Below are 16,373 nucleotides of genomic sequence, written 5' to 3'. Positions count from 1 at the left end.
AATGTATAAAAAATCTCCTTCACAGGATTTTCACAATCTGAAGAACGAATTGATCAATCAAAAAAATTATATCCAGATGAATGGATAACAAACATAGTCGTTTGTTGCAGTCCTACATGATTCATTTGAAGATTCTTCCAGAAGGAGACGGTCTAGTCTGGCCACTTTCTTCTCCGATTCATAAATTATTTGTCTAATGGGAGTCGTGTCGGCAGCAAAACATATTTAACATGAAACAGAATGACCCAGTGTCTTAAACAGTCGTTTGTAGAGTCCTCAAAGAGACTAGATTTTTTTAAAGCTCCAGTTTAAACGACACATTTCCTGGTTTTGTAGCTCTGTCTCTCTTGTGATTTTGTTCCTCCTTTGGCTCTTTTTATCAGTAAATCCCCTTTGAACATTTCCACAGATGCCCCGCCACAATAAAAGACCTGTCACTGAGAAACAAATCACAATTAAATGTCTAATTTGGTGGACGTTGTTTTAATGTGGCGGGTTAATGCTTTCATTGATTTGTAACTTTTCAAACAAAGAATCCTTTCAGAAACTCTTTGGCCTTTTCAATAGCAATTATTTAAACTGTCCAAGACTAAACCAGGTCTAACCCAGGTTCAGATCAGGACTTGGTCTGGTCCAAAGTAGAGACTAGGAATTAAAGGAGTATGTGTAGAATCTGTCTTAGATATTTTATAAACGTATTCTAATATTTGGTATAAATCAGAAAGTAGAATGGGTCACTTTGGGTTGCCGGATCCTACGACTAAAACCACTGTAGACATCTCCATTCAACACGCGAGCTGACGACGGAAGATTTAAAATGACTGAATCTGTAGTAAAATGTGATTAATTGCACATCGTTAGTCCATCCATCCATCCATTTTCTTCTGCTTATCTGGAGCCGGGTCGTGGGGGCAGCAGTCTAAGCAGGGACTCCCAGACTTCCCTCACCCCGGACACGTCCTCCAGCTCCTCCGGTGGGACCCCAAGGCGTTCCCAGGCCAGCCGAGAGACATAGTCCCTCCAGCGTGTCCTGGGTCTTCCCCGGGGCCTCCTCCCGGTGGGACATGCCCAGAACACCTCCCTAGGGAGGCGTCCAGGAGGCATCCTGAGCAGATGCCCGAGCCACCTCAACTGGTTCCTCTCAACGTGTAGGAGCAGCGGCTCTACTCCGAGCTCCTCCCGTGTGACCGAGCTCCTCACCCTATCCCTAAGGGTCCGCCCGGCCACTCTGCGGAGGAAGCCCATTTCAGCCGCTTGTATCCGCGATCTTGTCCTTTCGGTCATTACCCAGAGCTCATGACCATAGGTGAGGGTAGGAACGTAGATTGACCGGTAAATAGAGAGCTTCGCCTTCCGGCTCAGCTCCTTCTTTACCACAACGGACCGATACAGCGACCGCATCACTGCAGACGCTGCACCGATCCGCCTGTCAATCTCCCGCTCCATCCTTCCCTCACTCGTGAACAAGACCCCGAGATACTTGAACTCCTCCACTTGGGGCAGAGACTCACCACCCACCCGGAGAGAGCAAACCACCTTTTTCCGGTCGAGAACCATGGCCTCGGATTTGGAGGAGCTGATTCTCATCCCAGCCACTTCACACTCGGCTGCAAACCGCCCCAGTGCCTGCTGCAGGTCCTGGCTCGAAGAAGCCATCAGAACAACATCATCCGCAAACAGCAGAGATGAAATCCTGTGGTTCCCAAACCAGGCCCCCTCCGGCCCCTGGCTGCGCCTAGAAATTCTGTCCATAAATATAATGAACAGAACCGGTGACAAAGGGCAGCCCTGGCGGAGTCCAACATGCACCGGGAACAGGTCTGACTTACTGCCGGCAATGCGAACACAGCTCCTGCTCCGGTCATACAGGGACCGGACAGCCCTTAGCAAAGAGCCCCGGACCCCATACTCCCAGAGCACCCCCCAAAGGGCACCACGAGGGACACGGTCGAATGCCTTCTCCAGATCCACAAAACACATGTGGACTGGTTGGGCAAACTCCCATGAACCCTCAAGGACCCGATGGAGAGTATAGAGCTGGTCCAGTGTTCCACGACCAGGACGAAAACCACACTGCTCCTCCTGAATCCGAGGTTCGACTATCGGTCGGATTCTCCTCTCCAGTACCCTGGAATAGACCTTACCGGGAAGGCTGAGGAGTGTGATTCCCCTGTAATTGGAACACACCCTCCGGTCCCCCTTCTTATACAGAGGGACCACCATCCCGGTCTGCCATTCCACAGGTACTGTCCCCGACCGCCACGCGATGTTGCAGAGACGTGTCAGCCAAGACAGCCCCACAACATCCAGAGACTTGAGGTACTCAGGACGGATCTCGTCCACCCCCGGAGCCTTGCCACCGAGGAGCTTGCCAACCACCTCAGTGACTTCAGCCAGGGTGATGGACGAGTCCGCATCTGGGTCCCCAGTTTCTGCTTCCTCCTTGGAAGACGTGACAGTGGGATTGAGGAGATCCTCAAAGTATTCCTTCCACCGCCCGACAACATCCCCAGTCGAGGTCAGCAGCTGTCCACCCGCACTGTATACAGTGTTGGTGAAGCACTGCTTCCCCCTCCTGAGGCGTCGGACGGTTTGCCAGAATCTCTTTGAGGCCGTCCGATAGTCCTTCTCCATGGCCTCTCCGAACTCCTCCCAACCCCGAGTTTTTGCCTCTGTGACCGCCCGAGCCGCGGCACGCTTGGCCCGCCGGTACTCATCAGCTGCCTCAGGAGTCCCACGAGCCAACAAGGCTCGATAGGACTCCTTCTTCAGCTTGACGGCATCCCTTACTTCCGGTGTCCACCACCGGGTTCGGGGATTGCCGCCGCGACAAGCACCACAGACCTTACGACCACAGCTACGAGCAGCCGCATCGACAATAGAGGTGGAGAACATGGCCCACTCGGAGTCCATGTCTCCAACCTCCCCCGGAATCAGGGAGAAGCTCTCCCGGAGGTGGGAGTTGAAGACCCCCTGACACAGGGCTCCGCCAGACGTTCCCAGCAGACCCTCACAATGCGCTTGGGTCTGCCAGGTCTGTCCGGCTTCCTCCTCCGCCAGCAGATCCAACTCACCACCAGGTGGTGATCAGTTGACAGCTCAGCCCCTCTCTTCACCCGAGTGTCCAAGACACGCGGTCGGAGGTCAGATGACACGACAACAAAGTCGATCATCGACCTCCGACCTAGAGTGTCCTGGTGCCATGTGCACCGATGGACACCCTTGTGCTCGAACATGGTGTTTGTTATGGACAAGCTGTGACTAGCACAGAAGTCCAATAACAAAACACCGCTCGGGTTCAGATCGGGGAGGCCGTTCCTCCCAATCACGCCCCTCCAAGTGTCACTGTCGTTACCCACATGGGCGTTGAAGTCCCCCAGGAGAACAACGGAGTCCCCGGTTGGTGCACTGTCTAGTACCCCTCCCAGGGACTCCAAGAAGGCCGGGTACTCTGCACTGCTGTTTGGCCCGTAGGCCGACACAACAGTGAGAGACCTGTCCCCGACCCGAAGGCGCAGGGACGCGACCCTCTCATTCACCGGAGTGAACCCCAACACGCAGCGGCTGAGCTGTGGGGCAATGAGCAAGCCCACACCAGCTCGCCGCCGCTCCCCGCGGGCAACGCCAGAGAAATGGAGAGTCCAACCCCTCTCAAGAAGTTGGGTTCCAGAGCCCAAGCTGTGCGTGGAGGTGAGGCTGACTATATCTAGCCGGTAACGCTCAACCTCCCGCACAAGCTCAGGCTCCTTTTCCCCCAGCGAGGTGACGTTCCACGTCCCCAGAGCTAGTCTCCATGTCTGGAGATCCGGTCGTCGAGGTCCCCGCCTTTGACTGCCCCCCGGATCTCTTTGCACCCGCCCCGCATGGCTCCTCCCGCAGGTGGTGGGTCCACGGGAGGACGGCCCCACGTCGTTCCTTCGGGCTGGGCCCGACCGGGCCCCGTGGGGAAAGGCCCGGCCACCAGGCGCTCGCTGGCGAGCACCCACCCCAGGCCTGGCTCCAGGGTGGGGCCCCGGTAATGCCAGTCCGGGCGACGTAACTGGCCTTGTTCTTTGTCTGTTCATGTGAGGCTTCTGAACCGCTCTTAGTCAGACCCGTCTCCCAGGACCTGTTTGCCATGGGTGACCCTACCAGGGGCATGAAGCCCCCGACAACATAGCTCCCAGGATCATTCGGGTGCTCAAACCCTTCCACCACGTTAAGGTGGCGGTTCGGGGAGGGGACATCGTTAGTTAAAGAGGGAAATGCTGACATGGTAGAAAGCTCCAAAAAGTTAATTCTGCATAATACTACGTGTCAAAAGCGTGCCTGAAGTGGTTTCAGAAGTCATCCATGCATGTTTGAGTAATTTAGCGATCTCTCCTTGGCCCTATTCCCTAGCTGTAAGATTCAGTGCAACGCTCCACCCACAAGTCTACATGACAATTCTCCATAAATATACAAAAACATGATACAAAACTGTACGCAGCAACTTGACAAACCTGATGTGATGTGCAGTAGTTTCATTAGAGGTGTGCACATTGATTGTAATAGCACTCTGAAGGGGGAGTGACTTGGTGTGAGGAGCAAAGGGAGGGGAGACTCAGTTAATCTCCCATAGAAGTGTAGTACTCCTCTTTAGCATTTTATATGTAAATAGTTGAAATTACTTTTGATGAAGCAATAATTCCCCGGACCAAAACTAGAGTGGAACAAGATGTTTTGGGGCCATATAACTATAATTCTAAGGACTTTTTTTATTATCTTATTATTTTGTGAGTTTGTTTGGAGAACAGCATAATCCCCCAATCTGTCAACATTTAATTTTATTTTCTAATATTTCTCAAACTTTCCATGTAACTTATTGATCTTTTCTTATGTTTTGCAAGAAATGTTTTGGAACTGTCTTTTGCCCTTAAAAACACTGCGGTGCATCTCATTAAAGTCATTTGGACAATTATATTTCAGGAAGAACCTTTTTATTTGTAAAAGTTTTATATTGCCCCTTTTTTCCTGCCTTATTCGGTTTTGATTTATTTTCAGCTTAAATGTGTTATGAAATCTTCAACACATCTAATAGAGGCTGAACGATCTGGGAAAAATATTCAATTGCAAATTTTCTGACAAGCTTTGCAAATGTGATTAGATTAGCGATTTATATTTTAATAACAGGATTCTGTTCAAAGTTCCAGTTAAAAGCATCAAGAAGAATTGGCAAAAAGACTGAAATATGAACTGACACAAGAATCATATTTCAGAACATTTTTGTGCAGATCTAAACTACAGGGTTAGACGTTTTTATCCAGAATAAGACAGGATATTTTGTTGTTTGTGGAGGAAATTATGACAAAATTGCAGCCTTTGAGATTTGCCAGTTGTGTCCATTTAAATTATGATTTCAATTTAGATTAATCTTTCAGCCTTAATGAGCCCCCCCGTAAAAAGACTGTATTGCATTTGATTAAAAAGGCCTATATCATCAGCACTCTATTTTCTGATTTATGTTATAATGTTTTCGCATCAAAAACATACCGGAAGGTTTTCTCTCAAACGGAAAACACTCTGTTCCACCTTGTGATGTCATTGGTAATTCAGGAAGTGCTTCACTGTGTTTTTGAACTCCAGATACCTTCACTAGAATCATTTTGATAATTTCCGCCCTTTAATTTCTAAGCTCTACAAAACATAAGGTAAAAGGAGCTGTTGCTGGAGCTGCTTGAAAACTACCTCTTCATGACATCACAAGGTGGAACAGCATTTTGAATTTTGGAGATGTACACAGTCTGCAGGTGTGGTTTTTGAGGAGGAAACAACATTCTAACATGGATTAAGGCTCACAGGATAAAAATGCTGTTGCAGGAAGCAGTAGTTTTTATATTGACCTTTTTTTTCCTCCCCATTTTTAATTGTTTTATGAATTTTGCCACATTGGACATTTTCTTATATTTGTCTTGTATGTGTATTTTTCTTACAGCGAGGAAGATGTTCCCCAAGAGGAAGTTGAACGAGAGCTGCAGTGAGAATCAAGAAAAAGACGATTCGGAGGAGAAGGACGGCGCAGGTCATCAAAACAAACGCGCCCGGGTGGAGAACGAAGCTAGTGCAGCAGGTAGCGGCTAACGGCTAACCTTAGCAGTGAGCGAGTCAGGCAGCGGCTAACGGCTAACCTTAGCAGTGAGCGGGTCAGTTAGCGGCTAACAGCTAACCTTAGCAGTGAGCAGGTCAGGCTGGAACAAGGAAAAAGAGGCAGTAATTAGGCTGAAGTGTACAGAGTTTGAAAAGTGCAGAGGAAGTGTCCAGTTGCCAGAGCAAAAACGAGTGAGAAGCATAGAAAAGTAAAACATTTTGTTATTACTGGGAATACAGCAAGTGAGCAGCACATCTGAGAGATTTCGCAATTTCTCTTCAAAAAGGTCACAATATTTTCACAGTATTTTAGACCACATTGATTTAAATGCTGGGGCTAAAATTAAAATGGCTCATCAGTCATTATCCACAAGACTTGCCATAATATCGACAAAAAAGAAGAAAAATAACTAAATGCCATGTTGTTTATTGATCTATCCGGGTAAGTTATTAAAGCTGCTATATTATACTAAATTGACTCTCGTGAGGTTTAAGCCCTGATATAATGTTGTTACCTCATTAAAACAGACCTGGAGTTGTGTTTTGTTTCATTCACACATGTTTGAGTAACTCTTTATTATTAGTCTGTACATCTCCAAAGCTTTAAATGCTCTGTTCCACCTTGTGATGTCAGTTCCAAGGTTGATTGAGAGAAGAACTCAGCCTAAATATGCAGGATTTCTGAGTTAAACATGTGTGAATGAAACAAAACACAAATCCAGGTCTGTTTTAATGAGAAAACAACATTAAACATAGATCAGAAAATAGTGTAATCCGTCACCTGCTTATTACTTTGCCAGGAATATTCCACAGTATGACATTAAACATCTCCATAGAGACGAGCTGGCGAAGTTACAGGTCAGGATAGACCGCTCCCAGAAAGAATACATAGTATTAAAGGCATTTTTAACACATTTCATTGAGTAAATGCAGGAATGATGCGTTTAATGCAATACTGTGGAACATTTCAAGCAAAGTAATAAGTGATTTGTCCCTACAACCTTTCCTCTATTTGTTCACTAGACCTGATTGCCCCTGTCCTATTCCACATGAATTTAAGCTTTTGACATTTTCATCTCGAGTGTATTCAAAATTTCTCTGTAGTTTTCCATGGAGACTTTTGCAAACTTGATCCCAATCCGACACCATGATTCCGAGCTACTTAAAACGACTTCTCCGGTGACTCCATCTAGAATTGATGTCTTATTCATTTCGCGCTAAACTACTTCCTGGTCTTTTTTGGAGGATTCCCCGCTCTCCCGACAGCTGTAGACTCCACTTTTCTGAGCCCGAAGTGCAGCGAAAATCACAGGCGGCACTCAAAAGCTCCTCTCAAATAAGTCTTGCACATCTTAATAAAAACGACCAGGTTCCCAACTCTTCTCAGAGACGTTTTAGCAGCTATAAAATTGGTTCGTCCCTCCACAACTCCATATATTTGAGTACTATTCTTTTGCAGTTCATCGGCAGTAGAGGGTTTTTAGCTACAAGAATATTGTTTTGGGTTTATTTTTTGAGTATATAATCTCAGACACCCCACAAAATGTTGCCCAAATGATGAAAAACACCGAATACATGATACAATATTTGGTTTCAATTTAAAACCAAATATTGTATCTTTTGAATGAGAAGACACATTCAAAATTTCACCATTAACAGGAAGCTGAAACCCATGAATCGGTTGTGATCACGTTCTAAAATTGATTTGATGTCATAATTTTAGATGGAGGTCAGGGGTCAATATAACTCTATGGGAGATTCACTTTTTGAAAGAAACATCCAAACTTATGATCCACAAATGTTGAACCTTCTCATTATTCTCATTATTGTTTGGGATCGGCTCCACAAACTTGTCGTATTAATTTTATGGTTTAAAGTTCTTTCAGCTGACGACAATTGCATCTTTGGGGTTGCATAATGGCTCCACTTTCTGAACATAGTATAAATAAACAAAGGTGAAATCACTTTTTTGCAATGACAGAGAACACACTGAACTTTGTGCCAGTTTTTGTTTCATGTGAATAGGCCCAGTGATTAGAGAGAGAGGATTTAAAAATTATTATTCTGTAATGTGTCCGGCAACCTCATGACAAAAAATATATTTGCATTATCATAGAATAGACCATATTTTGTCATTTATCGCTTCAATTCCTTTGTTCAGGTAGCGCTGATGAACCAATGGAACAGGAGACGAAGCAGGACAGCTGTGAAAACTCTGTTACCACCAAATGCACCGTCGCAAATGAGCAACTCGAGTCTGAAAAGGCCAAAGAGGAAGCCATCCAAGAAGCGTCTACAAAAACAGAAAAGATTTATGATGATGAGAAGCCAACCACTGTCACTGCGGCGGAAAAAATTGAGACAAAAATGGCTGAAAAGGACGAAGAAAGCCCCAAAAGTCAAGCTGAGAATACACAAGGAGATAAGGAGCCCGCCAAGAAACCAGCAATCAGCAGTTTCTTTGGTACAACATTAGCATTTGTCCGTGTTAGCATAAAGCTGTCTGTAAATGTGCAAAGCTTTTATTATCAAAAAAAGACAAGTAACATTTTAGCTCTGCCCAAACCTTCGCCCTCCTCACCTTTTGTGTTTGTTTGTTTTTCTGAATAGCGCCCAGAAAAACAGCGGCAGCAGCAGTGACGGTGAAAACAGAGAAAGTGGAGCCAGGTGAAGAAAAGAAGATGCCGAGGAAGAGTTTGGGAGAGGACAATAAAAGGTCAGTCATGCTCTACAACTGTAAATATTCATTACGCTATGCACTGATTAAAATAACAATCATAATTGGATTGTCATAATAGTAATTGTAATCCGGACAATATAGACTATAAAATACATGCCTAAAGATGGTGGCATTATCAAATCAAAATGTCAATAAGAATAAGCAATTTCTGTTATTCATTCATAATACACTTTATCAATGAATATTCTCTAGAAGGTTTCAGTCACCATATTTCAACCTACAGCATCGCCTAGCCAAAAATCCACTGCTTGTTAGTGTGTTGTCATGACATACATTCAGGACACTTCACATGTCCTATATGGTCATACAAGGTAATACTGCATTGCCCCAAACCAGGATTCAAGTTCAAAGTCACATCTAAGCTTCATTATCACTCCAGACAGTCTGAATTCTATTGTTGATCGCTTAAGTCCATTACCTTAATGATCCTAACAAAACAATTTATCCACCAACCAAAAGATGTTTTGCAAAATAGTTAGAAAGCCGAAACTATTCACTGCCAAGACTAAATAACTCCAGTAATTATCCAATAGGAGCGGTTTGCTACTTTGCACAGGTAAATCCAATTTCTGTCTTTTTTGCTCCAGCAGTCGCTTAAGAAGAATTAATGCCAAATTGTAGTCGTATAAAACAAACCCATTTGAAACTGCAGCGATTTCGTTCAGTCCATTTAGAACGCAACTGAGAAGCCATTTTAGTGCCACAGCTCAAAGTGAAAGGGACAAGTGCAGCAAAGGGGAAAACCAAGACAAATCTAAAGCTGGACTCCTCATGTGGGCTCTGAAAACAACAAACTATCCTCTCACAGCTCTGTTCCTAATATAATCAGAGCTCCAGAGTGCCACCATTTTGGCTGCACAGGCACCTAAAATTTCAATCAGATTCTCATCACATCACCTCTCATGTGTCTTCCCTCCTCATTATAAACGTAGGTTAAATAATGTAAAGCACACTTAAAAGATGCCAGAGTGCAAGGTGAAAAAGAACTAGACTGTAAAAGATGTCAAACATCACCTACTGAAAGAGGTCTTACTATAGTGAACTGTAAAGATCCTTAAAAGCACCGACCTCTCACTCTGACTAGGCTTTGAAGCCAATATTTATTTCATATCTTTTTCATGAATTAAACATCCAGGCTTCAACTCATTCGCTTTGATCAAATAACAGATATCTAAAATCAATATTGAAGCATTATTTAGTGTATTTTTGTGTGTGTTTGTTTCTATAGTAAGTGTGTAGTATAGTATGTAAGTATGAATTTTGAATCTGAGTAAAAGTTATGCGTTTAGCCCTTATTGTTGAGGCAATTTAAGGACAATATATTATGATGGCTTATGACAGCGTACCCGAGTCCTGTTCTGGTGTAAAATATTAGGTGCACCCAACTCAAATTGTGGGTCTGGAGCCCCGATAAGCGTATACTTTTATAACTGCTGTACATGCGATTTATGATTAGTTTTATGATTAGGTTTGACATTTTGAGTTTCCCTGTCCGTGATAAAACTTAGTCACACTGCAGTTTAGACCTCTACAAACATGTTTTGAAACACATGGGGTTAGCCTAGCAGTTATTTCTTTTTCTCCCATATTTTAATGTTCCTGGATAACTTTAAAATGTGCACCTCAACCTTTATATAATAGCAAAAATACCGATTTAGAGCAGAGTAGCATTTACATGTACCAGTAGAGTACCATTTAAATGTACCAAAAAGGCTACTAAAAGGTACTACTGGTTCTGAAAAAAGTTTTTTAATACGTTTTGATGTCTGGTGGGTGCACTACAAAAAGTTACTAGGCAGTGTGACCAAATGAATGATGAGAAAAGGCGAACGTCATGACAAGAGATAACTAGTGTAACTGGTATAGCATCTATCATGGTATTAAAATGCCACAGTATCAGTACTATAAGCACGGGCTTCAATACTGACAACTCTCATTTATTTGACCCGTTCTGGAAAAAGCAGCACTACTCACAGTAGTGCTTTACTCCCTTAATGCACTCTTGATGTGGTCCTTGAGTCTGTGCTGTATTCTCCGCTCCATTCCTGACCCTTGGCTGTACCCTGCCTTGTACCGGAACAGAGCACACATGCACACCCATAAACACGCACAAAGTTAAGAGCTAACCCATTAGCTTTTAAGTTAAAAGTATAATAAAGGTTCAGAGCCGATATAGTGTGTGTGTATCAGACATCTATAGAATAGGGGGCTCGTGCTCTAACTCTGCCAAATGTTTTTCTACTGCATCCACAGAACGCACAGACTTCACTCGTTTATTCACAGGTGCTTACACACTCTGGAAATGTACTAATTTCATGTTTGTACTAAATATATAATAAGGGCCTGTGAAAACACGCTCTTTGAGGCTGAAGTTAAACTAAATGGCTGCATATCTAAAGTGACAATAAGAGGTGCATATCTTTGTAAAAGATGTGTTTGAGAGTGGCAGCTCACACCATCGTTTTCTCCTTACTCTTTTACACGTTTTCTTTTCTCAAACTTGTCCAAATGGCTCAGAGGATGAAATGCTACTCCTATATCCACTTTGTTTGGCTGCTCGCTGTGACAGACACACACAGCCTCATGACGTGGACATGAATGGCATTATGTCGTATTCATATAAACCCACAGTTAGTTGATGAGCAGAAGAACATTATTGGCTAAAACTCCTAACAAAATCCATCAGTTATTATTGTTCTCTGCACACCAATGGAGGACATAACCAAGGGGCATTATATCATATACTTACACTTTTTTAATTGAAGTCCCTTGTGTTAAGCGTACCGTCATACCTTTCCATCCTTGATCGTGACGAATATTTGAATATGCGTGGTTGAAGCATCACAACAGCGGAACAAGCCGAAAAATCCAGTTTAGACAAAAGTGCAGGCATCTTTCCCTCCACAAATGCTCAAAGTGCTTCCCTCTGAACATTTAAATACACCAAAGTGCGTAAAGTAAAAAGGCCCAAGTACGTGAAGTGAAAAGACCCAAGCACGTGAAATGAAAATACCCAAGCACGTGAAGTGAAAATACCCAAGCACGTGAAGTGACAAGACCCGGGTACGTAAAGTGACGAGACCCGGGTACGTAAAGTGACAAGACCCGGGTACGTAAAATAAAAAGACCCGGGTACGTAAAGTAAAAAGACCCGGGTACGTAAAGTAAAAAGATCCAAGTACATCAGTCGGTGTTGACATATTTGTTTTTGATCTTTTGTCTTTGGCTTTCCCCAAACCAAAAAGCTGTCATGTGATTGGTCCGCCCTCCAGCGGCTGGGCCCTATCGCGCTTGTGGGAGCATGCCAAGAAAAATTGTGATCAGATTTCTTTTCATATTAGTTTAGCCCTACTGTTGACATAAAATAGCTGCCAGGTCTCTGTCAATCAGCCTCAGGGCAGTTCCACTATTTATGGTGCCACTTTAACCCAACCTAAAGCCTTTTTCTTTCTTATATTTAAAGGCGCTGTTCCAGATTTGTGTCTATGGATTTTCTTCAGATACATGGAAAATCTGGAACAGGCTCTTTAATAGTGTGTACCTTTCTAAATACATAGACACATTTATAACTGGCTCTGACATGAGACTGATAACCATGAGTCTTTAATTCCACCATTCACTGTCATATCTTTACAAAACGCTGTCACACTATTTGTGCTGCTGACGATGACCTCAAAATGACAACCTATTTATAACATGAGACCAAACAGGCATTTTTCATCCTGCAGTTTGTCAGAGCCTCATGACGGCCAAAGGGTGAGTGGCATTTGAGTGAAAAACACAGAATAACAGCAGCTATAATAAGGTAAAGCTTCTTAAAGGGGCTGTACACTATTTTTTCATCTAATAAAGTAAACTGTGTCTTGCCTCAAAACAGCTCTTGGGGTCAAAATGAGACCACTGCGTGCTGTCTGCATCTAATTAGAAAGTGTTTGTTTTTATCATCTGCGGACCAGGAAGTAAGGCTGCTGGCATGCTGTTATTTTTACCGTGACAACAAAACTCCACTCTGACCTCTGAAAGTTGTGGAAAGCACTAATAAACTCATTATGGTGAATGAGTAGGATGCTAGGAAGCTGCCAAGAAGTTCTTGCTGTTGTCAGTCAGGCTCGTCACTCTGACCTTAAAATCTTGGGTTTAACCTGCTCAACATAATCCTCGTGTTTTTATTTCACTATTTTGTCCATAAATCAAGATATGAACATTAATGACAGACCAATCAGGTGCCTTCTTTCTCTGAGGTCGGTCTGACTAGCATTAGAAACGGGTTTCATTGACAGCTGGCATGGCTCGTTGCTAAGCGCCTGCCCCGAGCCAAGCCAACTGTGCAGGCGAGTACCTTCAACATCCTCGCTCCTGATTGTCTCTTTCCAATTACCGAATATGGGTCTCCGTTGCAGATTAGCCGCTATAACTGCTAGCCTTGATTGGCTTCATTTGACTGGAGCCGACCGCTTTGGGTGACTTCACACTCCCTCAGTCCATTTCTACAGTCTATGGTTGGATGATCTGATTTATTTCTGGTTTAGGGCAGCCTCGGTCTGGTTTTCCCGATTTTCAGTGGTCAGTATGAATCAGAGGAGTGTTGGACCTGGTTTAGTTCCGAGTTAGTGGGATGTAAAAGTAGTTCTTAGCCACACTTTTGTCAGCCTGCCCCTGGGCACATGTGACTACAGACCTAACAGGCTCTTAAAACCAGAGTGTAGTAGAGTGAGGAGTCAATGAATTATACACCACATGCGTAAGTGAGTTTGAGTGTCTAGATAAAAGTAATGCATTGTTATTATGTGAAATAGTCGGTCTCAACTAAATATTAATGAGAAAAGTCATTCATTTTTAAACTGTATTTTTCGTAAAATTGTGGTTATGTAATCCTTCTGATGTGGTATAAAAGTTGAACTACTTTTGTGAATAACTTTTTTTATTTGAGTTGAACTTTACTCTTTACTTGGCAAGAACAATATAATTAAACTTTCTTTTTAAAAAGTCACAAAATTTCATTAAACTGGTTTGTTATGAAAATGGTGTATGTAGCTTTGTTCTCTTCAGCTTGGGTTCACTGACTTGCACATCTGTCATGTTATTTATTACTGGAGCGAGTTCTGTATTAATCTTATAAATTAATGTTTTTATTTTTAATTTTCAGAGAGGCAACATCGGGACAAACTGACTACGATCCTTCAAGAGCAAACTACCACCCCATAAATGATGCCTGTTGGAAGCACGGCCAAAAGTAAGTTGGGATTTCCATTAATCAGAACAATTTAACCTATTTTACGGTCAGCGCGGTGGTTCTTAATGAGATTTTGGACGTGTGCACAGTATATATGGTTCAGAGGAGAGAATAGAAGATAATCCCTTTATTGTCTTGGTACACCGGGTCACATGCTTTAACACACAGAAAAGACTTCACCAGCACACAGAGGAAGCATATTTGAATATACAGAAAAATGCTGAGGTTAGAGCTTCCATAGTGTGACATTAAACTCATCAGTTTATAGGTGGAAGTGATTTGTACATAAGGCGTTGATACATTCTGTTGGTAGTTTTCATATTTTAGAATTTCATACTTTAAAATATCATACTCCCAGATGGGGGCAAGAGTCAGTTTTTCCTTGTACTTTGTCATAAAACACCAAAAAGTAAATTCACAAATATTGAACATGGTCAGTTTTAATTTTGACTAGAGCCAAGAACGTGCTGCATACACCCAGAATCTGCAATTTTGGAATATAAATTTTAGCTGCCCCCTGCCTGTATTAAATAATATTGGCCTATAGAATGGTGTGATGTCATCTGAAACCAAGCAATAGCGCCATCTGGTGGTTTTAGAAAAAGACACTGCTATCTATTTATTAATACGCTTAGCTCGTTCATTCAAATGTGCAAAATTGTGATCATTGCACCCTGATAACGAACAAAAAAATAACTGGAAGAGGGTAAGGTTGTTTTAACGGCCTATTGTACAATGTGCGAGCTATACAAGTGATACAGTGGCTCGAAGTGAATTTGAAAATGCTTGTAAAATTGCTTGCAAGCAGCAGGTGGTTTTATTGCTCTAAAAACATCTTGCATTGTTATTGAGAGTGGAATCGCTTCTCCACAGGATGCGACACCAAAAAAGCCACATAGTGTACCCGTAACATTGTTGCTTGTATAATTGGAAGAGAATTTAGTTAGCCTTGTAGTTCTGATTGCCAAGTAGCCACCTGTCATGTGAAAGATTGATCATTTTAGCTCAGTATTGTGAAAATATATAGTGCCAAAGCCCTTCTATCTAAAGTTCAGCTTCTGTACCTTACCTCGGTGTGGTTTTTGAAAAGGACACTCCGGTCTGTTTACGCTGAAGCTCGGGTTTTAATAAATTCCTGGTGGCAGTTTTTTGTCCGGTCACTGCTCGTCCTCTGACAGCCGCGACCTTTAGCTCCCGGGCCCCGTATTTTTGTCTCACATTTTGATAACCTCGCTGGTCAAAGCACATCTCCGTGTAGCTCTAATTGCGCTTTGCACAGAACAGCTGACTTAGCCTAATGGTCTGAATGCTGGAATTGCCGCTGTGCTAATGCGAAGATGCTAACGACATGCTAATCTGGTTTCCCTTGTTTCCAGAGTGCCGTATCTGGCCGTGGCTCGCACCTTTGAAAGAATAGAAGAGGATTCAGGCAGGTAAGTTGTATGTAAACTGTATGTAAACAAATCAATCGATATATGTGGAGGTAAAGTGCACACATGTTCATCTTTGGTGTCTGGGAATACAACAACAACAACATATCAAAATGCAAAATTCAACAGTGTTTTTCATGTTAAAATTGTAATATATTATAGCAAATAATGCATTAAATGGTAGTAATCAGTCACTGGCATGGATGTTTAGCTTACAGGTCAAACGTGATGCATTCTGACAAATCTTTTGGCAACAGAGACGAGGATTGGGATTGTCAAAAAAAATAAAATAAAATAAAAAACTAGATACTCATTAGTACTGATACTGGGAGAAAAAAAATTGGGCAAAGTTAGACCCTTCCGGATTTTGCTCTTAAAATGTTTGTATTAACTCTCTTCATTTGACTGGAGCCGAACACTATTGGTGACGTCACACTCACCTTCACTTATTGACTTTTATGACAAAATATCTGTCATCTTCTTGTGTAAGCTCAATTCTTGACAGTTGCTGGTCAATGGTGCTCACTTATTCATAAAAAACAGATTCCACTGCGTAGTTATGGTCACAACACCACATTTGTTCATTTATATTTCCATTGTTTCACACAGTTTCGCTTTATTTTGTCTAGTAAATCGTCTATACTCCCAAACCCTGTATAACCCAGTGTTCTGCATTTGTACTGAGAATTTCTGGTTGAACATAATTGGAGAGAGGTTTTTTATGAGCAGTAGAAGTGTAGAAATATAGTTCATTTTTCAGTCTAGTGAAGTAAAAATAATGGGTTTCTTTGGCTCCATCTTCAAGGTGCTTTTGAAGTCTTTACTGAAGATAACTTTGCACCTTTTAATTGAGCACATACTAAAA

At 42.8% G+C, this 16,373-nt stretch overlaps 1 protein-coding gene across 1 annotated transcript in view; it reads left to right on the top strand.

Annotated features, from left to right (window-relative positions):
• Positions 1 to 16,373, top strand: part of lig1 (ligase I, DNA, ATP-dependent) — a 121,383-nt gene that overhangs the window by 17,454 nt on the left and 87,556 nt on the right. Inside the window, exons 5-9 of the mRNA XM_055228472.1 lie at positions 5,954 to 6,088; positions 8,267 to 8,569; positions 8,716 to 8,821; positions 13,992 to 14,078; positions 15,455 to 15,511. Of these exons, the coding sequence (XP_055084447.1) occupies positions 5,954 to 6,088; positions 8,267 to 8,569; positions 8,716 to 8,821; positions 13,992 to 14,078; positions 15,455 to 15,511 (688 nt within the window). The remainder of the gene's footprint in view (positions 1 to 5,953; positions 6,089 to 8,266; positions 8,570 to 8,715; positions 8,822 to 13,991; positions 14,079 to 15,454; positions 15,512 to 16,373) is intronic.

This window comes from Periophthalmus magnuspinnatus, chromosome 17 (genome assembly GCF_009829125.3).
Source record: "Periophthalmus magnuspinnatus isolate fPerMag1 chromosome 17, fPerMag1.2.pri, whole genome shotgun sequence".
In the NCBI taxonomy this organism is placed as follows: domain Eukaryota; kingdom Metazoa; phylum Chordata; class Actinopteri; order Gobiiformes; family Gobiidae; genus Periophthalmus; species Periophthalmus magnuspinnatus.
Note: the sequence above shows the minus strand (reverse complement) of the source record. Positions and strands in the feature narration are given on the sequence as shown.